At 43.3% G+C, this 26,904-nt stretch overlaps 1 protein-coding gene across 1 annotated transcript in view; it reads right to left on the bottom strand.

Annotated features, from left to right (window-relative positions):
- The window catches only part of TCERG1L (transcription elongation regulator 1 like), a 272,474-nt gene that overhangs the window by 176,832 nt on the left and 68,738 nt on the right, over positions 1–26,904 (bottom strand). The window contains exon 3 of the mRNA XM_040361370.1: positions 24,042–24,222. Coding sequence (XP_040217304.1) covers positions 24,042–24,222 — 181 coding nt within the window. The remainder of the gene's footprint in view (positions 1–24,041; positions 24,223–26,904) is intronic.

The raw sequence follows: 26,904 nt of genomic DNA, 5'->3' as shown, positions 1-26,904 counted from the left end.
TTGACCTAAAACAATGGACACATGCTTTAACTCACTCTTATTGCAACATCCTTGACATTGTATTCTCCTATATATGGACTCCTTTAAACCTCTCACTAATTACTACCTTATTAGTTTCATTGTCTCCCAGTCTTCCACCTTCTCTCCATCCAACTGCCTAACAGTTACCTTTAGTAACCTTTGCCACTTTCACCCTTTGCTTCTCTATTCTGCTACTGACTACCTCTATGACAAAATCTCACCCCTGTCCTGCCCCAACTTAACCACTTCTGTCTACAACAGTTAACTGTAATCTTCCCTTGACACACTCGACCCCCTCTCACTACACACAGAATCAGGCCCGACTGTTACATCTTTGGAAAATAGAGGGCACCTGAAGTGTTGATCATCTGTGGCATAAGAAAAAGGCTCAGCAAGACATCAACCAATGTAAATCTGCCCTCCAAAAATACAATTCCTGCCTCCACATTGCCAAATAGACCTATTATTTTACTCTTATTAACTCCTTCTCATGTAGTCCCCATCAACTCTTTTCTACTTTTAATTCTCCACTTCGTCTTCCACTGCCTTCCCCCACTCACTCACTGCCAAGGAGATCCCTAATCACTTCAAAAATAAGATTTATACAATTTGTGATGAGATCTCCATTTTACATATATCTCCTCCAGTTAACATTCCATGTTCACAGTTTGTCACGATCAGGGGTCAGGCTCAAAGACCAGTTGATATATTGGTAGAGTGACTGACCAGCAGGATAGGTATACAAGCGGGTCCCCCTGGTGAATGACGCAGGCTCATCTGAGGTTTAGGATCTAAGTACTAACGGGTGTTCATCAGAGCTCCTGATGATGGAGATGGCATTAGTTGCATGTTAGTACCAGGTTGTGGTCCTCAGGATGACCCAACAGAAGGTGAGCAAGTCGGGGGCCAGTAGTGGATATAGCAGGTAAGGATCAAACATAAGCATAATCAGTAAACAGGTCAAAGGTAATGAGTAGTTGCAGGCAGAAGCGTAGTTCAGGAACAAGTCAAGGATTGGTAACAAGTGATAGCAAAAATATGAATGGCAGCAGAGAAAATATTAACTGGAGAGATTACAATAATCTGGCAAACAGGAAGTGCAGAGACATGGTTTAAATCAGGAAGTTCAAGGTTCAAGACAAATAAGGTTCAAGGTAAGATCATTCAAAGAATTGCTTAATGAACTGTCCAGCATTCAGGATTGCTCAGCAAGAAGAGGCATTGCCTGACACAGCAGAGGTTCCAGGTTGAAATCCAGGCCCTGGCACATGTACACTCAAAACTTTCCTCATTTAGAGTTGAAAATATATTTATTGGTAGTTTAACATAACGAACAAAAAACAACATGGGGTGTCACCATCTGCGAACAGTCACAAGTATGCTTGGGGAAAGAGTCCGCCAAATCGCTATCGCCCACAGCGGGACTCTTACCAACATGTAACCAACATGTAAAACATTATGAGCAGCAATGACTGCAACTATAAACAATAATTAGATACGACCGCAAGGGCCTCTTCGTTCTTGGCAGAATTGTAACTGGAAAGTATGGCAAAGAAATAATAAAACCAAAGAGGAATAAAAAAGAAAAAATTACAGACAGGGTAAAAAAGAAAATTAAAATTAAAATGGGAAACGAGAGATCAGAAGACTAGAATATGAAAAGGTGGAAAAAGAAGGGTGAGAGAGAAAAGAGAAAGGGGGGGAAGAAGAAAGGGAAAGGAGAAACAGGCAAGAGAGAGTAAGAAAGAAGAACGTGGGTCGCTGACAAGACAGTCGGGGGAAAGGCATAGTAGGGCAGGCGTAAAAAGGAAGACCCTGGAGTAGGAACCCAGCTCGTCCCAGGGCAGTACAATATATAGGGACGATCAAGTCAAGGGTGACAACATGTTCGCCAGAGTGTCAGAGGAAGAGAAGTGGAGCCAGATGAGCCAGAGCTGTTTATATTTGTCAAAAGTGTTGTTGTCAAGAGCCAACATCTCCTCCATTCTCATAGTGTCATTCATAATTAAAACCCAGTGTGACAAGGGAGGAGTGGTGGTTGACTTCCAATAGGAGGGTATGAGCTGTCTCGCTGAGGACATAAAGAAACAGAGGAGATTCCGCTTCTGTGATACAACTGATCCCGGTAGTATAGAAAGGAGAGCAATCTTAGGAGAGGGAACCAATAATTCATCATACGTTTTATTGTAACACTCAAATACCTGAGTCCAGAAGGGGCGGATCCTCTCACATTCCCACCAGACATGTAGGTAGGTCCCCATGGCTGAAGAGCATCGCCAGCAGGATGCCGGGGTGGACGGAAATATTTTGTGCAACGCGGAGGGGACCCTGTACCATCTTGATAGAATCTTGTAGTTTTTTTCCTGTGAGTAGCAGGAAATCGTGGACTTGTGAGTAAAATGAAATGAAGTCTGCCAATCCGGTCGCGGGATATCCTCACCCAAGTCTGCGAACCACATCCTGGTGTAAGAGGGTAGCTCGGTGTGTGTGAGAGTCTGTAGGAGGCCATATATGGCCGAGAGAAGGTGTCTGGGAGTCTCAGAGAGGGAGCACAGCCGTTCAAACTCAGTACTGGGAGGGTGTATTTGGGAAGAAGAATGTAAGTGCTTTGTGAATGTAGATAAATGTAGAGCAGTTAGCCAATTGTGAGATCCTGCCGACGTCACCGATGACCCTAGTGTCGGATGTACAAACGAGCGCGCCTGTGGCCACTCAGTCCTTTTGAAGGATGATACACAGATACCCTAAGGGAAGAAAGGATTGTCAAATAGGGAGGTCAACGGGGAAGGATCGGAGGATAGGAGGGAACACAACCCCCTGTTATACCAAATCCTGAGAGAGGCCATCGTTAGCGGGGAGGGAGGGGGCATGAGCGCCAGGTCAGACCTATATCCCCATAGCAGAGCTCGAAGGTCCACATGAGCCAGGTCCTGCTCTATGGCAACAGAAGCTTTTAAGAAAGGACGCGGGAACCATTCCAAGACACGCGCTACATGGGTGGCTTTGTAATATGTCTCGAAGTCAGGGAGACCAGCTCCACCTTGCAATTTTGGGCGGGTGAGCAAGTTATACTTCACCCTAGGTAACCCCCGGCTCCATAAGAATCTAATGGCGAGAGAACGTAGGGAAATGTAGAAGGATTTGGGGACTATAATGGGGGACCATTTGAAGAAGATACAGAAGCTTTGGGAGAGTGTCCATTTTCAGGGTGTTGATCCGACCGAACCACGGCAGAGAAGACCCAGAAGAAGCATTGGAACATAATTGAGGGAAAAAAGATTGGCGAGATTGGAGGGAATAATGACCCCAACTTTCCCTATTTAACCCTGTTACCATAGACTAGGTTGCAAAAAATTGTTTCCTAATACCCTCCTAACCACCTGGACCCTGTTCTCTCATATACGAGGTGTGTCTATTAAATAACAAGACTGATTAAATAACTCACGTTTAATTAAATGTATTACAATGCTTGTCCCCTTCAATATATTCCTCATTTGCACTAATATATTGCTGTGGGCTTGTTTTCCACTGGTCGAAGGCATGAAGAAAATCTATTTCTGTCAGCTTTTTCAACACATCTGCCGTTTTCTTCTTTACAGCATCAACTGACTCAAAACATGTCCCTTTAAGCATTGATTTAACGTTTGGGAATTCATTCTCACGTCCCTCGCTAAATCTTTTGTGCCACCCAAACACATGTGCATGAGACGGGCTGTCATTCCCATTAGCTATACTAAGCATTTAAAATCATTCAGTTTTTTTGTGCAATTTAAAAAAAAAAAAAAAAAATCGGCACGTTGTTCAACTTTTAAACTTAGCATTTTTTCTGCACTCTACAGAAAACACAACCAAACTACATGGCGACTCACAAACAACTGAACGTCATAGAGTATTGCTGCTTCAAACATGTTCAAGGTCACCACGCATGCAGTTATAACTGGTTCTGACTGCTTTGTTTAACAGGCGGGATCACAGGCTACTTATTCCATAGAGATGCCTTGTATACTAAGGTCACCCTCTGGCTTTATCCCACACTCTAATGTACATCTTCAATCTCTCCCTCATTTCTGGCATCTTCTTCAACAACTCTCTAAAACACAGGTGTCAAACACAAGACCCGTGGGCCGAATCCAGCCCTCCAGGACATTTCATGTGGCTCAGTCTGACACCCCGCAACACCAATCTCGGTAAAGAGTCTCTCACGGAGACTCTTTACCACGTGATCAGCCGTGTCCAACCACGGCTGATCATGGTGTAAACAGGAAGAGCCGTCGATGGCTCTTCCTCACTCGCGTCAGACAGACGCGAGTAGAGGAGAGACGATCGGCGGCTCTCCTGACAGGGGGGGTTCGCGCTGATTGTTTATCAGCGCAGCCCCCCCTCGGATCGCCACATGGACCACCAGGGATGCCCACCAGGGAAGGGCAAAACAAAAAAAAACGGGGAAAAAAAAAGTAAAAAAAAAAAAAAAAAAGATGCCAATCAGTGCCCACAAATGGGCACTGACTGGCAACAAGTAAATCAGTGCCGCCCCACAGTGTCCATCAGTGCCGCCCCACAGTGTCCATCAGTGCCGCCCCACAGTGTCCATCAGTGTCACCCCACAGTGCCCATCAGTGCCACCCCACAGTGCCCATCTGTGCCACCCCACAGTGCCCATCTGTGCCGCCCATGAGTGCCCATCAGTGCCCATGAGTGCCCATCAGTGCCGCATACCAGCGCCGCCAATCAGTGCCACCTCATCTGTGCCCGTGAGTACTACCTCGTCGATGTCCATCAGTGCCATCTCATCTGTGCCCATCAGTGCCACCATATCAGTGCCCGTAATTGAAAGAGAAAACTTACTTATTTACAAAAAAGTTACAGAAAAAAATAAAAACGTAATTTTTTTCAAAATTTTCGGTCTTTTTTTAGTTGTTGCGCAAAAAAAAAAAAAAATCGCAGAGGTGATCAAATACCACCAAAAGAAAGCTCTATTTGTGGGTAAAAAAGGACGCCAATTTTGTTTGGGTACAGTGTAGCATGACCGCGCAATTGCCATTCAAAGTGCGACAGTGCTGAAAGCTGAAAATTGGCTTGGGCAGGAACGTACGTAAGTGCCTGGTATGGAAGTGGTTAAGTACAGTATATACAACAACGTCCCTGCTTTCCCTATTTTTATTTTTTCCCACATCTCACTTCATGTAGTTACTCTTCCCTCTGTACTGTGACCTTTATCCCTTTCCCTGTTTGTCATATGTTTTTTTTTTGCAAGGCACTTTTATGTTCCTTCCTTTCTCTTTTCCAATTTCTGAAAGCTTTGCCATTCTCCTCTCCTCCCTAGAGTCCATCTCTATCATACAGTTGCTTACGGGAGAAAAAACAACTTTAATGCAGTATGGTGGTATGCAGGTCACATTTGTCTGTTCCCTTTACCTGCTCATCTTCCAGGGCTAGCAACTACCTACATCGCTACACGGATGGAATGCTACAGAAAGGAACAAGATATCATATATGTCGTACATTACCAATACCAACAACACTTATCAACTCAAATCAGATGTTTCAGTCCATATACACAGGGGAGGGTGTCTGCAAAGAACGTTTTTTTCCCAAAGTAAGTCAAAACAGCATCTCTACACTACACAGAAGATCGAAACATCCAGCCACCAAAATATGAGGTCTATCTTATGAGAGGTTCAATGTTATAAATTTTTCATGGGGAGTGGTATTCAGTCTGTATGTTTTAGGCCCCGTACACACGACCGAACATGTCTGCTGAAACTGGTCCGCGGACCAGTTTCAGCGGACATGTTCAGTCGTGTGTACGGCCGACCGGACAGGTTTCCAGCGGACATTTGTCCAGCCGACCGTTTTCCAGCGGACAAATGTTTCTTAGCATGCTAAGAAACATGTCCGCTGGAAGCCTGTCCGTCGGACATGTTTGGTCGTCTGTACAGACTCACCGGACATGTCCGCTCGGCCGCCATCCCCCGCATGCGTCAAAGTGATTCGACGCATGCGTGGAAGCATTGACCTTCCAGGGCCGCGCACGTCGCCACGTAATCGTCGCGACGACGGCGCGGCCACGTCACCGCGTATCGTGTACGTGCGGATTTCTGTCTGATGGTGTGTACAACCATCAGACAGAAATCTCTGGGCGGACATGTCCGCTGAAAACGGTCCGGCGGACCGATTTCAGCGGACAGTCCGTCCGTGTGTACGAGGCCATATTTATAGAACCTGTTCTGGACAATTCCAAACTCGTTTTAAAACTATATTTTGCCAACATAACTTGGATCTATTACATCAGATCCCACAGTCATACCACTTCAGCCCCAGGAGGATTTGGCTGCCAAATGACCGGGATACTTTTTGCGATTCGGCACTGTGTGTCGATTTAACTGACAATTGCTCAGTTGTGCGACGTGGCTCCCAAACAAAAATTGACGTCCCTTTTTTCCCTACAAATAGATCTTTCTTCTGGTGGTATTTGATCACCTCTGCGGTTTTTATTTTTTGTGCTATAAACAAAAATTCAATATTTTTTACTTTTTTTACTTTTTGATATAATAAATATCCCCCAAAAATCCATTAAAAAAATAAATGTTTCCGCAGTTTAGGCCAATACGTATTTTCCTACATATTTTTGGTAAAAAGAAAAATCGCAATAAGCGTTTATTGATTGGTTTACGCAAAAGTTATAGCGTCTACAAAATAGGGGTAGTTTTATGGCATTTTTATTATAATTTTTCTTCTACTTGTTATGGTGGCAATCTGCGATTTTTATCATGACTGCGACATTATGACAGACACTTTTGTCGCTATTTTGGGATCATTCACATTTATACAGCGATCAGTGCTATGAATATGCACAGATTCCTGTATAAATGTGACGGGCAGTGAAGGGGTTAACCACTAGGGGGCTAGGAAGGGGTTAAGTGTGTCCTAGGGAGTGATTCTAACTGTTATGGGGCGTGGCTACGAGTGACACGTCACTGATCACTGCTCCCGATGAGAGGGAGCAGACGATCAGTGACAGTGTCACTAGGCAGAATGGGGAGATGCTTGTTTACACTGGCCTCTCCCCCTTCTGCAGCTCTGTGACCCGATCGCAGGACACCGGTGGACATCGAGTCGCGGGTCCCACTGGCACGGTCACGGAGCAAGCGGAAGGGGCGCACTCGCCCACACGGCGTGAATTTTAAAGTGACGTAAATATACATTACTCTGCTCAGCTGTGCCATTTTGCCAACATATATGTGCAGGAGCCGGTCGTTGACCGGTTAACTATAAAAAATATAGCTCATGAATATGTTTTCCAAAATTGTTTGCTTGAAAACCAAACACATTTGCTGAAAAGTAACAGGCATTCAGGAGTTGCCTCCTGAATGCCCTGGTAGTAGCTGCTATACCACTCTTCAAAAAACAAGCCATCGCAGATCACTTTACAATGAGACATTAGTAAATGATCCTTGTAGAGCTCAATCTGAAAGTTACACACAGATAATTGGGAGCAGTGGCTCCTCTCCATCCTGCCTGCTCTGTTCAGATGGCTCCTCATGAAGTTTCATAGAGAGTTTGAAGAAAAACAGCTTCTGCTGTTCTTCCACTGTAGACAGTCAGTGTTCCTCTGTCGATCCTGTCTCATGCCTACATTAAGATATGTAAAGCATTTTTTTTTTACTTTCAATAGATTTTTATTGAGGTATAAGTAAGAATATTATAACACTGTACAGCATAGATACATAGTTAGTCAGGTTGAAAAAAGTCCATCCCGTTCAACCATAAAAAATAAATATAAAATAAATATAAAATAATATCATACAATCCAATATACCCAACTCTATACCCACAGTTGATCAAGAGGAAGGCGAAAAACCCCAGCAGAGCATTATCCAATTTGCTACAGCAGGGAAAAAATGCCTTCCTGATCCCCAGAGAGGCAATCAGATTTTCCCCAAATTAAATTTACCTATAAATGTTAGTACCCATTTAAACTTCCAGTGAAAAACATTACTGTATATTTAAGTGCATATTTTGCCCTTATTGTGGCCTTCACCAGTATATAAAGAAGGCGAGGACTCCTCAATTCCAGCACCCCTAACGGGATCTAACTGTGTTGGGAATTGAGGGATGTTACCTTCCCAATAGCGGATCGCTCGTCTGTTGCTCGTGTTCTTACTAGCCAGCAAGGTACGATAGTATGGGGAAGACCAGAGCTATGAGTCCAGTGCAAGATAAAGTCAACTGCAGGGTGTCTTTTAGAGCTCTGTTGCACCTAAAGCCTGCGACCAAACTAGGTCAAAGCTGTACCTGTGGATCAAGCGAATGATAGAGGGGACAGAAAAGACTATGGGAAGAAGAAGAGAAAGAGAAAGAGAGACAATGGCCCAGATCCACAAAGAAATTACGCCGGCGTATCTATTGATACGCCGCGTAATTTCTAAGATGCCCCCTCGTATCTTTGTTTTGTATCCACAAAACAAGATACGACTGAATGTGGGCTCGATCCAACTGGCGTACGTCTTAGTACGCCGTCGGATCTTAGGTGCATATTTACGCTAGCCGTTAGGTGGCGCTTCCGTAGATTTCCGCGTTAAGTATGCAAATTAGCTAGATATGCCAATCCACAAACGTACGTCCGCCCGGTGCTTTTTTTACGTCGTTTACGTAAGGCTTTTTTCGGCGTAACGTTACCACTGCTCTATTAGGCGTACGCAATGTTAAGTATGGATGTCGGACCAGCGTAGAATTTTCCGTTGTGTACGTCATTTGAGTAAAACGTTCGCGAATAGGGCTTTGCGTAGAATTACATTCACGTCAAAAGCATTGGCTTGTTGCGGGTTAATTTCGAGCATGCGCACTGGGATACCCCCACGGACTGCGCATGCGCCATTAAAAAAAAATGTCGATTACGTGGGGTCAATAGGAATTACCATAAAACACACCCCCATCTCATCCATTTGAATTGCGCGCCCTTACGCTGACACAGTTATACTACGCCGCCGTAACTTACGGCGCAAATTCTTTGAGGATACGGAAAATACGCTGTAAGTTACGGCAGCGTAGTGTATCTCAGATACGCTACGCCGGACGTATAGATGCGCCAAGGTACGTGGATCTGGCCCGATGGCGAAGCGTTGGAAGACGGTGTGGTGCTCGCTCCTCCACACCTAACCAGATGGAGCAGTAGGGGCAGGTGACCAGGAAATGCAATTGGCCCAGGGTTCCCAGACGGCATCATTTCTGTCGGTAAAGTATTTTTTTAAGTAGAGAAGAAGTAACATCCCTATTATGCCATTTGTTTGCTGCCTGTGTCTTTTTTACTTCCTTTCCTAGAGCTGTCCAATGCTATCCATTCTCAAACTGAGACTGTAATCAACGGAAAAGGACCTAGTTTTTAATTTGCTAATTTTTGGTTATGAAAACTATGAAGCTACAAGTATAGCAATATTTTTATCCTTTGGCGAAAGAAAAAAAAGAAAACATCTTACAAATGAGTTACTCCTTTTTTAAACTTTCCCCTCAAAGAAACATCCATGTGTAACTATATCCCATGACTCTCCATGACAAGATTGCTACGCTCTTTTGATCCCATCCACTAAGCTGGCAACGTTTGCATGCATGTTGAGCCCAAGATACTTTTAAGAAAAAGAACACTCAGGAGCAATATCATCATCCATCTTCACAGAGGGATCAGTTGTTTCCTAAATCTGTGATCTTTCCATTAGAATGTACAGTGTGTATAAATATAACTTCTGCATGGCAAAGGTGAGAAAAAGACCAGTTTCCTTTTCAAGTAGGAAAATACGAAAGCCAGCATGTATGTCCCAACTGCTTGTTAGCTGTGGTATAACACAGAATACGAGATAACAGCAAAATTGGGCATACTGTGTGTCAGGGACGTGCGGGGAGGTCAGTGGCTGGTGAGGCACTGGCTAGTATCAGAGCCAGATACACACAGGTTACATACACCGCGATCGTTAGAACGAGATCAATAATTCTACCACTAGACCTCCTCTGTAGCGCTAAATATGTAACCCGTAAAAACTTTAAAGCCTCGTACACACAATAGGTTAACCAGAGGACAACGGTCTGAAGGACTATTGTCTTAGGTTAACTGATGAAGCTGACTGATGGTCCGTCACGCCTACACACCATAGGTTAAATAACCGATCGTGTCAGAATGCGGTGACGTAAAACACAACGACGTGCTGAAAAAAACGAAGTTCAATGCTTCAAAGCATGCGTCAACTTGATTCTGAGCATGCGCGGGTTTTTAGCCGATGGTTTTGCCTACTAACGATCGGTTTTGACCTATCGGTTATCAATCCATCGGTTAAATTTTAAAGCAAGTTGTCTTTTTTTTTAACCTAAGGTTAAATAACCTATGGGGCCCACACACGATCAGTTTTGACCGATGAAAACGGTCCTTCAGACCCTTGTCCTCTGGGTAACCTATCGTGTGTACGAGGCTTAAGGGTCGCCTATGGAGATTCTTCAGTACTGAAGTTTGGCGCCATTCCACAAGTGTGCGCAATTTTAAAGTATCTCTTTACTCGCGTAACATTATCTTTCCCATTATACAGAAATATCGGCTAACTTTAGTGTTTTTTTTTTTATTCATGAAACAAACACGTTTAAAAAATTGCTCTGCAAATATCATTTAACATAAAAAGTTAAACGACTGCCATTTTATTTTCTAGGATGTCTGCTAAAACAATATATATAATGTTTTGGGGTTCTGAGTTATTTTCTAGCAAAAAAAAAATATGATTTTTACATGTAGGGGAGAAGTGTCAGAATTGTCTGGGTGGTAAGGGGTTATTACTATAAGTAAATAATACACAAATATTATTATATATTATTAAGGTAATTTACTATATTTAAAAAATCTGTGCTCAAGCAGTTGGCTTAATGGACAAATTACTGACGTTTGAAATTATAACTTCCAACCAGTAATTTCACAGTAAATAGATACATAATAAATGATTATCTTATAAAATATAGCATAATAATATATGATTTAACTTGTACCTTTTCAGCAGCAGCATATTCTCATTCACCGTCTTAACTGTGTGAGAAAAACATGGGATTGTGGGTAAATCTTATACACATAAACCCATGTATTTCCTTGTAGTTAAGAGGGCTGGACTGGAAGGGAGCAGTTGTCTTTTAGACACATGCCCCTTCTATGACACAGCAATGAGAGGCGTGCCTCTACTGCAGCATTTTTGGACAGCTTGGGCAAATGGTGCTTTACCAAGGCTCCAAGTTATCCATTGAGCTCAATGCCTCTGACAAGAAGTGAGAGGCACTGTGAGCTCATCCTTGTTTGTTTTTAAACTGGCCGCTCTGTATGTATGTAGAGGCTTTTGGAATGCCTCCTAAATGTGGAAAACTGAAATAAGGCTGCTTAGTCTTGAATTTTTGTAGCATTTCGCCAGTTAAATTGAACTGATGGCTAGTGGCTCTATAATGAGAGAAATACCATCCTGACCACTGCGACTCAGCAGCCTGTAGTGCGAAATGACTGCAGGTGGGCAATGCTAAGGACTGGACAGGACTGTACCTTTCCTGTAACCCATCATATATAATTAAGTTAAATAATTTTTTATTTTATTTTTCCCCTTTGTACTACATTGAGAGGCTTAAATTGTGTATATATAATGGGTTTTCTTGGGTCACTACAAATTAATTTTTAAAGCACTACAATTGGAGTTCCCATTGAGATCCAATCTTTGAATTAATATTTAAAAATGTTGGGACTATTTATCTAAGGGCCATAGGATCAAGCTCAAACACTGAAGCCTCGTACACAGGATCAGTCCATCCGATGACAACGGTCTGAAGGACCGTTGTTATCGGTTAGCCGATGAAGCTGACTGATGGTCCGTCGCGCCTACACACCATTGGTTAAAAAAACTATCGTGTCAGAATACAGTGATGTAAAACACAACGACGTGCTGAAAAAAAGTTCAATGCTTCCAAGCATGCGTCGACTTGATTCTGAGCATGCGTGGATTTTTAACCGATGGTTGTGCCTACTAACGATTGGTTTTGACCTATCGGTTAGGAATCCATCGGTTAAATTTAAAGCAAGTTGGCCTTTTTTTAACCGATGGTTAAATAACCTATGGGGCCCACACATGATCGGTTTTGATCGATAAAAACGGTCCATCAGACCGTTGTCCTCTGGTTAACCTATCGTGTGTACGAGGCCTAAGTCTAGGTTCACATCTATGCGGCTGTGCTTGATGCGTTTTTCAAGCACGTTTTGCAGTGCGTTTTGCATGCTTAAACCCTTGTTTGTTTTGTGTATTTGCATGCAGTTTTCATGCATTTCGCACTGTAAATCACATTGTATATAGCTGGTTGCTAAGGAGGGGGCCAGGAAGCCGACCGCCGCGTTCTTAACAATCGATGAGTCATTAGTTGTCAGCGGGGCCAGCTCTCTCCTCAGCATCTCTGCATCTTCACCACCCTCTCTCCCTGTAACGTCTGTAGTCCGTGTGTGAGATAATCTCCTCTCCTCTCCTTTGTAATTTTATCCCCTGCAGCTGCTCCAGTGCTTGTAAAGTAAAGAAACATGTACTGTATTAATTACTTTGCTCCTCTCTGTTTTAGGTCCCTGTTCAGAACAATGTGTGTTTTTTTTTCTAAAATTACAATGCTAAGTACCTTCTTTGCAAAGCCCTGCTGTGCAGACATGTAACCTCCCTCTGTCAGCTTGCATTCATCATAGGGAATCTCAGCCCCTCCCACTGAACTCACATCGGGGAGAAAAATAGTGGGAGGTCACATGATAACACAGCAGGGCTCTGCAAAGAAGGTATTTAGCATTATAATTTTAGGAAAACACACTCACACTGTACTGAACAGGGACCTAGAACAGCGATAATCAAAGCAATTAATACATGCGACTTTACAACCACTTTAATACTCAGTAAAATGGCCCAGGAAAGATGGTGAATTGACTTGACTGCACTATCTACTGTATGCAGATGGTAAACACGAAACATAGATTTGCCCTTCCATTATTTCTCCATTCCTTTATTTTTTATCCATTCCTCCCTTTTTCTTCCGATTCAGAATTATTTTCCCCACTTCCATCGGATATAATTTAATGCACTTCTAAATCGTGCTCCACCCCAAGCTCTGAGGCCGCGTACACATGATCGGTCAAAACCGATGAAAACGGACTGAATGCATCGGTCCAAACCGATCGCGTGTGGGCCCCATCGGTCAGTTAACCTTCGGTCAAAAAATTTAGAACTTGCTTTAAAATTTAACCGATGGACTGATAACCGATAGGTCAAAACCGATGGTTAGTATGCAAAAGCATCAAGTCGACGCATGCTTGGAAGCATTGAACTTAGTTTTTTTCAGCACGTCGTTGTGTTTTACGTCACCGCATTCTGACACGATAGTTTTTTTAACTGATGGTGTACGCGGCCTTAATCTACTTGTTTTAAGCGAGTATCTTATTTTTATTTCATACCCTCCCATTACAGTACATTATTGAGAACACCTTGATACCCTGCTGTGATCTTGGTGCTAAAATCCTCCCAAGTAGAAATTTCATATTTACCCATGCCTTATACTTCCCTGTATCCCTTTGTTCATCTTCTAGCCTGGTCACTGTGTGCCCTCTGTGGCCGCACAGAGCTCTATGATCCTGGGTTGGTTGGTCTCTTCCCCTAATTGGCAGTGATCATTTCTGGGAATCCTGGTGTGGTAAGCTTTCCTCCCATTGGGGCATTCTTTGGCAAACTATGTGTACATTCTCTGGCTGTTTACAATGTTATATGTATTTCCTTAATATTTTGTACTCATATTATTTTTCGGTGGGATTTTTGTACAGTCTTGCACATTCCCTGATTGATTCGTATATCCCCTGATGAAGCTATTAGGCGAAACATGTCGGGCTAATATACGAATATAAAATCTCTGCCTATATCGAACATTTGTTTTTTGAGCACCATTACCATGAAATGTTGAATATCTTCAAACAAACCGGATCTGTTGTATTTTTTAACGCTATTCTCATTAAAATGATATACGTTTTAATAATTGGTTTCCATTATTTTCTGTAAGCATCGTGACAATCCCCTTTCTCTTACCCATTTCACATATTTGACTATCTGGGATGAAGTGTTAATTAATTGGGTGTTCTACCACCAGCCGGACATATTTAATATAAATAGATTTGCAATATTTTATAATTACTTAAAAATGTATTTTCTTTTTATGATTACATTTTTAGGTCCTGTTTATGTGAAGCCAGTTGACAAGCTGCTAATGATATCCTGCAAGAACTGTAACCATGCTAACCAAGAATATCAGAAAGTCATAATCTGATTTCCATTTAATCTATTACAGCCAAATTGCAAAGAATTTACTTGTGGAGTGATGGGTAAGTTTGCTTTCTGGAATTTGTGATTTGTTATTCCCTGGCTCTCTCTGTTACCTGCTATATCACCAGTTAGATTCAGACTCCTAAGGCAAGTTTGAATTTGATTAGTGCCTAAGAGAATATCTTACTAGTGGGCAATCTTTGTTTGGGAACATATCTGATGCATTACAAACAGGTAAGCAAAACATTTTTCTAGATTACCAAATCAATGACAAAACTGGCTGGTGCACCACTGCTGTGTCTTGATGGATAAAGAAGCCTGGGGTGCATTTCAAGGCCATTTTTTTTTTTACTTTAACCACTTCAGCCCTGGAAGGTTTGACCAGTAATTTTGTTAGTGATACGGCACTGTGTTACTATAACTGACAATTGCGCGGTCCTGCGACGCTGTACCCAAATATAGAGAGCTTTCTTTTGGTGGCATTTAAAGCGGTTGTAAACCGTGCGCGCGGGAGATCTAAAATCGGCAAGGTCCGGTGGCTGCCGGATCTTTCGCCGTGGATTCCCCCTGCGCATGCGCCGCTGCAATCAGCGGCGCATTGCGAGGGGAATATCTCCTAAACCGTACAGGTTTAGGAGATATTATTTATACCTACAGGTAAGCCTTATTATAGGCTTACCTGTAGGTAAAAGTGAAAAATAAGGGTTTACAACCGCTTTAATCACCTCTGCAGTTTTTATTTTGTTTTATAAACACAAAGAATGCCGATTTAAAAAAAACAACAACAATATTACCCCTTTAGAAATACAGAGGAGGTCTAGAATTATTGCTCTCATTCTAACGTTCGCAGGGAAACCTCACATGTGTGGTTTGAACGCTGTTTACATATGCTGGCACAACCTACTAATGCATTCGCTTATGCGCACTGGGGCGCTTTAAAAAAAAATTAATTTTACTTTTTTTCTATTTTGATGCTTTCTTTTTTTATCAATTTTATTCCTATGACAAGGAATGTAAACATCCCTTGTAATAGGAATATGGCATGACAGGTCCTTTTTACAGTGAGATCTGGGGTCTATAAGTCCCCAGATAATACTTCATATTCCCATCTAGGGATGAGCTTCGAGTTCGAGTCGTACTCATGTTCGACTCGAACATCGCCTGTTCACCGAACAGCGAGAAATTTGGGGTGTTCGTGGCAAATTCGAAAAGCAGCAGAACACTGTGGAAAAGTCTATGGGAGAAATCTAAACTGCTAATTTTAAAGGCTTATATGCAAGTTATTGTCATAAAAAGTGTTTGGGGACCCGGGTCCTGCCCCAGGGGACATGTATCAATGCAAAACAAGTTTTAAAAAATGGCCGTTTTTTCGGGAACAGTGATTTTAATAATGCTTAAAGTGAAACAATAAAAGTGAAATATTCCTTTAAAGTTCATACCTAGGGGGTGTGTAAAGTATGCCTGTAAAGCAGCGCTTGTTTCCCATGCTTAGAACTGTCCCTGCACAAAGTGTAATTTCTGAAGAATAAAAAGTCATTTAAAATCACTGCTCCCGAAAAAAATGCAGTTTTTAAAAAAAAAATTTGCATTGATACATGTTCCCAGGAGCAGGATCCAGGTCCCCAAACACTTTTTAGGACAATAACTTGCATATTAGCCTTTAAAATTAGCACTTTAGATTTCAAACGTTCAAGTCCCATAGACTTCAATGGGGTTTTAAAGTTCACACAAACTTTTGGTCTGTTCGCAGGTTTTGGTGCAAACCGAACAAGGGGGGGGGGGGTGTTCAGCTCTTCCCCATCACAAACATTCCTGGATGAGCCCTTCAAATTTCGGTGCTGCAGCAACAACCAGCTGGATACTGGATGACATGCCTAACGAAGGGGTCCTGCGTGATTCCGAAACGTTGCACTCTCCTTATGTTGTGATCATGCAATAAACTATCCGTTTGGACACTATTTATGTCGTTCCATGGTGTGCTGGCAAATATCTTCGTTATAAGTCCCCAGATCTCACCTCTAGGCTAGGATACCTGAAAAAAAAAAAAAAAGATCTCAGCTTCCCAGCCAAGGCAGCTGAGTTTTTTTCAAATGTAGAGGCTGGATGTGACGTTATAACATCGTGCCCAGCATTTGAACGATCATAGAGACTTCGGGGACCATCTGGCCCACCATAAATCTCTATTGGGAACTGGTCGGTTTCTTCTCCGGTTTACCGACCGCACAGGTGAGTCGGTAGAAGCACCGGAGGGCGGCGGGAGAGGGGGGACTTTCCATTCCCGCCACCTGTAAGTATGATAAAGTGGCTGAACAGCCACTATGATCATTCTTATGGTGCAGGGAATTACTGGCTCTAAAAGAAGATATCTGAATGATGCCTGTAACTGCACCCATCATGCAGATATGTATACAGTCAAAAACAACCATACAAAAAAGCGGTATTTGGGCCGGTCTTGTGCGGACAAATAAACAGGCGAAAATCAATATGGAGAACCATTTATCGAATTATTGTTGCCATGGATTGATTTGTTTAAAAAACAATAACATTTTCCTTTGCATAAATGGTAAACAGTCAGCTTGCTCAGCACTATAGTGATACCTTGTAGAGGCGGCCAATAGACTGACTGGTTGGAGGGTTTGCTGCAGCGATGGAATCCTCATGTGCCCCCTGTGAAGTCCACACAGGCAAGGAGGTGAGAGAGGAAAACCTAAATTCTGTATGGACCGGGAGACGATGTCTAGCCTAAACCAAGTCCCTGTTATACAGTAATAGGTGATAACCCAGCCGGCCGGCCGTAGATGGAAAATGGAGCTAGGCAATCAAGGCAAGGCACACCTGTTTACACTGACGTGGAACTCCCGTGCGTGACGTCAAAAGCGCTCAGGGAGACCAAATACGAAGCAAGGCTTGGAGCTCAAGGTGGTGAAGAGCAAGCCGAAGGAGGCAAGGAAAGAACGTACGTGGCTGTAGTCTTAACAACGTGTATCGAGGTGTGGCCCTTCCTCAGGTCATGTGACTTGATCAGCCAATGGAGATTAAAGCGGATCTCCACCCTCAATTCCACTGCAGCTCCATATTCATACTGCTCCTAAACAATGATGAATCGGCTATTTTAATTACATTTGGTATTCGTCTACCTTATTAATCAGGCAGGCTTCCGGTCTGCCCCCCCCCCCTCAGGTTTCCGACGGGTTTTCTCCTGTTTCCTGTGCCGCGCTGTGTCTGCTGGGAGCCTGTCTCAGAGCTCCCTAATTATAATATTTGGCTCTGTTAGAGAACATCGTGCGACTTACAACGGGGCGGGAACTTTTGATTCATACGCCTGCCGTTGCGATGACAACAGAGACGCTCACGCCGCCGGTCAAGATAGCCAGTGCGCATGCGCGAGATCGAGGAAGTGCCTGCCTATGGGAATCGAACGCCCATAGCTAAGATGGCAACGGCAGGAAAAGACAGAATATAACTATTTATTGGGGACAACATTACAGCGGAGCCACGGGGGGACACCGGAAATGTGAGTTTAGCACAGCAGTGCTATTACACATTTAAAAAGAGCATTTAAAAAAAAACTCTTTTGCGTGGGAGATCCGCTTTAAGTATGAAATGGTTGCAAGACGCTGAACATTATTAAAAGGAACCATACCATGTTCACCCATATAGCGTCTTACTGGGCACATGTAGGACAGAAAGAAGAATTATTCCCATCATCACAAATATCCTGGGTTTCCTGGCGCCAGACTTGTTTTGCTGTTTTTTTCATTCAGATATCCCCACTCAAAGTCTGCAACGTTATATGACGTTGGGCGGGAAATGGTTAAAATAGTCTTTCAAGTAACCCAAATAATCATGCATTTTTTTGAACACTGCCAGGCTAATCAGGCCAAGGAGAATGAAAAACATTTTGTGAATATAATTGGTTGTTTGGACCAGAGGTATACCAGGCTGGAAGAACACGATTTCGTTAGTAAATCAAAACTTTATTAGCTTCTTAGGCTTACTGCGGATTGCCGGCTTGCCTATGATCTACACTATATGGTCATAAAATACATCATGGCTTAACCTAGCAGGCAGTGAGGCAACATGACCTCCTGCTAATCAACTACTCACCCTTTACCATGCCATAAAAATGGATCACATTTCATACAGGGCCCCTTACAATGCACGTTATACATAAGAGGCTAGCTTGGTTGTTATTACTATTACGTGGCATATCCCTTTATGTACAAATAACTCAAAACAAATTGCCACCAGAGGAAATAACAAATACATTGACACAGCACACAGGGCTGTAGAAAACAAATTAAAACTATTTATTGTGCCTGGCTTTTATTTAAGCCACCTGCAGCACAAAGAATAGGGGTTACACCAGGCAACATAAAACAAGAGAATTGTCTCACAAAACTCAGAGGAAGAAGCTAATAGACACAACATGCCAATCAATAAGCTTTTGTGACACAAATCGAATACGGCTTCTCGTGCAATATTACCAGATCTATTCCACAACCAATGCTCCATAAACGTAAGGAATGGAGGAATGCTCAAGGAAATATCACCGTACAAGTCAAAATAAAAAAGTCACGGCTTTAATAAACTTGCATCTTGCCAAAGCTCTTAGGGGAGATATTTGAATATGGATTTTACGCTCTAGGTCAGGGGTCTCCAAACTTTTTACTTCGAGGGCCACATTCTATATTTTACCCATATTCGCGGGCCGGAAAAATAATTTATAAATAAATCCACAGTAGAACAAGTATAGAATAGAATTTGACTTACTGCTGACAGCAGGACTGGATGGTGCTCCTATATTCTTTGCTGGCACCTAAACGCTGGAGCATCATGCAGCAGGGCTAAACTTCCAGCGTGCATGAGGCTTTACACCCATGTCCCCATCAGTCTCCCCATTCATCTGTGTCCCCATCAGTCTCCCCATTCATCTGTGTCCCCATACATCTGTGTCCCCATCAGTCTCCCCATTCATCTGTGTCCCCATACATCTTTGTCCTCATACATCTGTGTCCCCACCCATCTGTGTCCCCACCCATCTGTGTCCCCATCAGTCTCCCCATCTGTGTCCCCATCAGTCTCCCCATCCATCTCCCCATTCATCTGTATCCCCATTCATCTGTGTCCCCATCATCTGTGTCCCCATCATCTGTGTCCCCATCCATCTGTGTCCCCATCAGTCTCCCCATCTGTGTCCCCACCCATCTGTGTCCCCATCCATCTGTGTCCCCATCCATCTGTGTCCCCATCAGTCTCCCCATCTGTGTCCCCATCCATCTGTGTCCCCATCAGTCTCCCCATCCATCTCCCCATTCATCTGTGTCCCCATCCATCTGTGTCCCCATCAGTCTCCCCATCTGTGTCCCCATCCATCTGTGTCCCCATCAGTCTCCCCATCCATCTCCCCATTCATCTGTGTCCCCATCCATCTGTGTCCCCATCAGTCTCCCCATCTGTGTCCCCACCCATCTGTGTCCCCATCATCTGTGTCCCCATCCATCTGTGTCCCCATCAGTCTCCCCATCTGTGTCCCCACCCATCTGTGTCCCCATCCATCTGTGTCCCCATCCATCTGTGTCCCCATCAGTCTCCCCATCTGTGTCCCCATCCATCTGTGTCCCCATCAGTCTCCCCATCCATCTCCCCATTCATCTGTGTCCCCATCCATCTGTGTCCCCATCAGTCTCCCCATCTGTGTCCCCATCCATCTGTGTCCCCATCAGTCTCCCCATCCATCTCCCCATTCATCTGTGTCCCCATCCATCTGTGTCCCCATCAGTCTCCCCATCTGTGTCCCCACCCATCTGTGTCCCCATCCATCTGTGTCCCCATCAGTCTCCCCATTCATTTGTGTCCCCATCCATCTGTGTCCCCATCAGTCTCCCCATCTGTGTCCCCATCCATCTGTGTCCCCATCAGTCTCCCCATCCATCTCCCCATTCATCTGTGTCCCCATCCATCTGTGTCCCCATCAGTCTCCCCATCCATCTCCCCATTCATCTGTGTCCCCATCCATCTGTGTCCCCATCAGTCTCCCCATCTGTGTCCCCATCCATCTGTGTCCCTATCAGTCTCCCCATTCATCTGTGTCCCCATCCATCTGTTTCCCCATCAGTCTCCCCATCTGTGTCCCCATCCATCTGTGTCCCCATCAGTCTCCCCATCCATCTCCCCATTCATCTGTGTCCCCATCAGTCTCCCCATTCATCTCTGTCCCCATTCATCTGTGTCCCCATCCATCATCTGTGTCCCCATCAGTCTCCCCATTCGTCTGTGTCCCCATTCATCTGTGTCCCCATTCGTCTGTGTCCCCATTCATCTGTGTCCCCATTCATCTGTGTCCCCATTCATCTGTGTCCCCATTCATCTGTGTCCCCATCCATCTGTGTCCCCATCCATCTGTGTCCCCATCAGTCTCCCCATCTGTGTCCCCATCCATCTCCCCATTCATCTGTGTCCCCATTCATCTGTGTCCCCATCCATCTGTGTCCCCATTAGTCTCCCCATCTGTGTCCCCATCTGTCTCCCCATCTGTGTCCCCATCCATCTCCCCATTCATCTGTGTCCCCATCATCTGTGTCCCCATCCATCTGTGTCCCCATCCATCTGTGTCCCCATCAGTTTGTTTCCCCATCCATCTGTGTCCCCATCAGTCTCCCCATTCATCTTTGTCCCCATCATCTGTGTCCCCATCCATCTGTTTCCCCATACATCTGTGTCCCCATCACTCATCAGGCTATCCCCACAAATTGGTGTCCCCATTAGAGCCCCCCCATCATTCATCCGAGTCTCCCTGCACATTTGTGTCCCCATCACAGCCCACCCCCACCTGCATATTTGTGTCCCCTTCAGAGCCATCACCTCCCCTTCCGCATATTTGTGTCACCATTAGAGCCATCAGACCCCCTCCTCACGTGTTTGTGTCCCCATAAGAGCCACCAGCACCCCCACATTTGTGTCCCCATCAGACCCCACATATATTTGTGTCCCCATCAGAGTCATCACCCTCCCCCCCCACATTTGTGTCCCTATCAGAGTCTCATCAGCCCCCCAAAATGTGTGTCCCCATCAGTCTACAACCCCCCCACCAGGGTGTCCCCATCAGAGTCATCAGCCCCCACATATTTGTGTCCCCATAAGAGTTATCAACCCCCCCCACATTTGTGTCCCCATAAGTGTCAGCCCCCCCACATTTGTGTCCCCATCAGAGCCATTTAACCCACCGTCACACAAGTGTATCAGCCCCCCTCCTTGCATGTGTCCAGCGCGTCTCCATCACTGGCTTTGCAGACCTGCTGCACCTCCCGACTCCCGCCCCGCTTGTATTACACACTCGTTACTGGTTAACAGCGAGGCGGGAGGCGGGAGCAGGGAGGCGGCTACGGGTCTGCACTACACCTCATTGGCTGCTGGGATGCCGTGGTCCCAGCAGCCAACAACACAGTGAGACGCCGGAAGGGATTGCGGGACCTGCGCTGCCTATTGCCTGGGGCGAATATGCAGCGCAGGTTCCACAGCTAACAGGTGGATAGGATTGAAGCTGCGGGCCGGAAGAAATGGCCTGGCGGGCCGGATGTGGCCCGCGGGCCGTAGTTTGGAGACCCCTGCTCTAGGTAATGGGGAAAAAAACGCATATAAGTGAAAAATGGTTCCAATGGTGGGGAAATATGAGGACACAGGAAAGCAAAAAAAATCCAAAGCTGCTCAAAATTCATATTTCAGTTATGGGGATGCACTAGTGGGTTAAATCACTTTATAGCTTCTTGTACCTTATGGAGACTCCTTTGACAAGATCCCCTCTGGTTATTTTTGTTTCCCGATCATGGTCGAAATTGCTCCCTCTCCTTGGTAAAAAGTCACACCAGTGCACTAATTTCCTCATGCCCCGTACATACGATCGGATTTTCCATCTGAAAAACCTTGGATACTTGACAGGTAAGGATACATGCAGGGGGCATGTATATCCTTATAGATCTGTGTTATAAGGGAAAAACTTGCATGCTACTATGTTTTAATTTTTAAGCAAATATAAACCCTCAGCCTCCAGTGAATATAGTGAAAATAGGGATCTCTTCCCTGAGAAAGTCACTTGACTAGTGGGGTGGAGCCTTGTGACGTCAGTTCCGGTGGTGTTTTACAGAAGTACGGTGAGGAGGCGAGTGTGTCACTACTCCCATTGCTTTTTACTACAGTTGTTACCCTTACTTGATGTAAGCAGTTTCTTTTACTAAATACATTTACTTTTCATTTGGCAATATTGCACTATGGCTGTTCTTTGTTTCCTTTAAGCGTCATTTATACAAGAAGTTTCATTCCTTGGAGCGAGCTGTTTCCTCTATATATGGAATTACCCAAGATGTTTTGATGCCAAGTTTTTGGACGTAGTTCTTCGTCTTTGCCTGGGACCTGGATGCCTTAAGGCTCGGTTCAGACCTATGCAAATTGAATGCGCATTTTTCCGCATCCAATTCGCATAGCAGGAGCATGGCTTTTTATGGAGCCGGTTCACATATCTCTGCAGAAGGTCCGGTGCGGTGTGCAGGAAAAACGTGTGCCTTTTGGGCTGAAATCGGACCTGAAGCGGTGAACCAGAACGCGCCTGACCCCTGCTGTGCGACGGATGCGGCGATAGTGTGAACCGAGCCTTACAGATCCATCAGCAAAATTCCTTATCTGACTATCTGATGAGCCTTGTTTGATCCTTGGGTCATTGTTGGAGGTGAGCAGGCAATTCATAAATTTAACAGTCGATGTTTGGATTGATGTTTTATCTGTTTTTTCTTCTATCAAGTTTTCTCTATGATATTTTTACCTTTATATGAACTGACTCCTACCATTGGGCTTTAGTTGGACTTGTATTCACATTTATTTATTTGTATGTTTGGATACTCATCATAATTATTCTTTTGCCTCGTACACACAACTGTTTTTCCCCATCGGGAAAACTGCCATGACAGCATTTGGCTGGGAAAACCGGCCGTGTGTATGCCCCATCACAGTTTTCCCGACAGGAAAACTGCTGGGAATCCCGCCAGGAAAAATTAGAACATGTTTTCATTTTTCCTGACGGGATTGCCGGCGGTCTTTTTCCCGGCAGTTTTTCTATGGGAAACACTGAGATGGAGCATACACATGGCCGGGATTCCCGACCAAAGCTCTCATGGCAGTTTTCCTGGCAGGAAAACCGGCCATGTGTAGGGGGAAAAAGCTACCGAGGCATAAGAGTATATTACTTTAAAGCACATTATTGAATAAGCGCACCATTCTCATCTTTTTCTTATCCTTATATATCAGCACTATGCAAGCAATTTAGAAATGATGAGATGATGAGAGTGGGTTTACATCCACTTTAAAATGTTTGCGAACAATTAATGTATGCAATTTTCAATGTAATAATTTCCAAACACAGATTTTAAATCAGAACTAGTAACGCTGAATTCAGCAGAAAGTATTTTAGCACATCTAACTCCAAGGCAGCTGTTCTCAGAAAAGTTCCTGGCTCCAAAATCTAGGCTAACTTGTACAAAATATGAACATCTACACATTGACAACAGCAACAAGTAATGATGAAAGCCTAGCCGATTTGCTGCAGGCAGCCAACAGCGTCAATGCACCTTTACATCAATGCTCATCCATGCACCTGTTATTCACAAAGAACACCAAAGCATTTCCACAAACCTGTTACTCGCTGAGGTGTTAATATGACGGTACGAAGTGGCCTGGCAGTAGTCGGCCTGGATAGAGCCATGGTGACTTGGCTTGCCCTGAGACTTGGCTTCTCTAGTCCCTGAAACAATGTCAGCTCCTCGGCGGGGTGTATCCAGGAAGTGTCCAGAGCGAATGAGTTGTTGAATAGAATCTGCAGAAATAAAAACAACTGTCAACTTATCAGATGTGAAATACAAATCACAGAACCTAAATGGCAGAAGCCTCAGCTTTGCACACAGTTATAGATGACATTGCAGGGAGCATGGAGCTGAAATAGTTGAGAAGCCCTCTATGACATCTAAGCAAACACATTTCCGGATCCAATGAAACAAGGAATCTAAGTAATGTTTGCATCAAAACTGTTCACATAACATAACACTGTTGTAATAAAAAAATAAATAAATAAAAAATAAACTAGAGGCCAGTGTATGGGTTGGAAAGCTGCTGCATATATGAGTATTATTAATCCCCAGACGACGTCCTATCGTGACGAACCGCGTAGGATGGAGCCTACGATGGTCACATCATTAAGTTTTTTCCTCTCAGGAGGTGGATGGGCAAACAAACAAACATAGGAAGTGAACCGTAGCCGATGCAGACACTGCGGCCTCGTTGTATGATATACCTTATCGCCATTGATTGATTTCTACTCTGTAAGTGCGATTCTTCTGTTTTATTGAATTCACTTTTAATCAACATACTGCACTATGGAAGTTTTTCATTTTATGTTTCCAAGCTCCACCACAATTTAAAGCTTAAGTTTAGTTAAACTTTTTTTTATATCAGCACAGGGGCCAAACTTACTTTTAGATACGGCATTCGTTATTTCGGATAGTTCGTAACTTCAGATAAATTTGTATTCGTTACGTTCACTAACAGACAAATTTGAAAGGAAATTCCAAAACTTATAATTTAATAGTTAGTAATAATAAAGTTATTATTATTAGTTAGTTATTATTTCAGATTTTTGAATTTTCAAGTTTTTGCATTTTCAACTTTCTAATTTTCAAAATTCTGAATTTTAGGAATTTGCGAATTTTAGAATATTCATACAATTTGTTAAACAGACTTGTGTTCATTCAGATATTTCCAAATTAACAAATTTGTCGAAATTTGTTAAGAAACAAATTCAAAACTAAACACAGCACATACGTACTTTATTTATCATACTGGCTTTTGATAGTTTTAAGATATTGATAACAGAAGATTCAGCACCTTGAACTCACACATTCTGGATTTTTAGAGTGCCAACCTCCACACTGTGATCTGTGTGTTGTAGTAATTTGCAATTAAAAAGCACATTGCTGTAACATATATATCTGAAAGGGCACTAATTATAATAGGAGTGACCCTTAAAATGACTTGGCTGCTTTAGAAGTGATATTTTAGAACAATTAGCTATCTATTAGCAGCATGGTCCAATTATACTTTTGAAAACTGTGCTAGTGAGAATAATGAAGGGGGGGAAAAAAGCTTAATCAGCGAAATATTGACAACATTTCCGAAAGATCTCGTAATCCATAAGCTTGTTTATATTGGTGGTTTTATCTGTTTAGCAAAGCAGTTTAGAGATTTGACCTTCACAGCCTAACAAGGTCAATAAATGGAGAGACATTTCCCAAACGGTTGCTTCATTTTTTTTCCTTTTGCTTACATGGAACAAATCTATATAAAATCCCAGATGCAGCTGACTGGTGTGTTGTATTTAAATAGCACAGACAACAATTTTCTGCTAATTACATACAGATCAATGGCTTCATAATATGCACATACCAAACTCTATTTAAAAGATTATGTAGACTTTTTATTACTTTTTTTTTGTGAGTCTGACTAGTTTAAAGGTAAATGGGAAATGTAGCGCTAAAAAGTTGAATAAGCAATATTCAAATAATTAAATGTTATACACATGAAGGTAGCTCACAAAGTGTGAAAATATATATGGAAGAGTATGGGAAATGTCCAAATGAATGAACCAATCCGTATAGTGAACACATAAAGTCCAGTATAAAATAGTTGTTCCTCAGGAGTGAAGCACAGTGATAAAGTGAACACGTGGAAACATTGAGGTGTTGTATCTTCAATCAAAATAATGGGGTATGTACTTTTACCAGAGATGGTGGACTCGAATGTCGATGACAACGAGTAAATCGAGCAGAGAGGGCCAAGATGGGCAGTCTTCCACAACGATCATGAGGACCCAGGCGTTTCCATGAGCAGCTTCCAGGGGTCTTGTAGGTGACCATAAGGTTGAGAAATCAAGTTGAAACAGCCGGATAGAAGGGCCACAAAAAAAAACTCTTATCGAGGAAGATGTAAAGAGAAAAAAAAAGGGCTCCACATGCTATAGATCAAAAATGATAGGTTTTATTGAATGAAAACTGATTGGCATCCGTAGTAATAAAAATGTGTGATCACAAAAGAAAAAAGGAGAGCAAAACGCCAAACCCAACGCATTTCATCTAAGTAGACTTCAACAGGGGCGTATGTCAGCCTAAACCCCTCAACAGGGTTTAACTGATTTACCAAAAGAGGTTGAAAATTAAAACTTAAAAAGGTACCAAGTCATAATGGACATGGGTGGACATGGACATATTAGAAAGGGACATGAAATGAATAAAGTGCATCTAAAGTCCCCCAAAAAATTGTAATTGTAGATTTAGACTAGGGGTTTGTCAGTTTTTTTTGCTCTTTGTGTACATGCCAGGAAAAGTCCATTATTATGAACTGACAAGTGACACATTAAAACGTTGTATATAACACATTAATGTGTTATATACAACGTTTTAATGTGTGCGGCAATGCACTGCAAAGATCTGAATCGAAATACCAATAA

This window comes from Rana temporaria, chromosome 8 (genome assembly GCF_905171775.1).
Source record: "Rana temporaria chromosome 8, aRanTem1.1, whole genome shotgun sequence".
NCBI lineage: Eukaryota > Metazoa > Chordata > Amphibia > Anura > Ranidae > Rana > Rana temporaria.
Note: the sequence above shows the minus strand (reverse complement) of the source record. Positions and strands in the feature narration are given on the sequence as shown.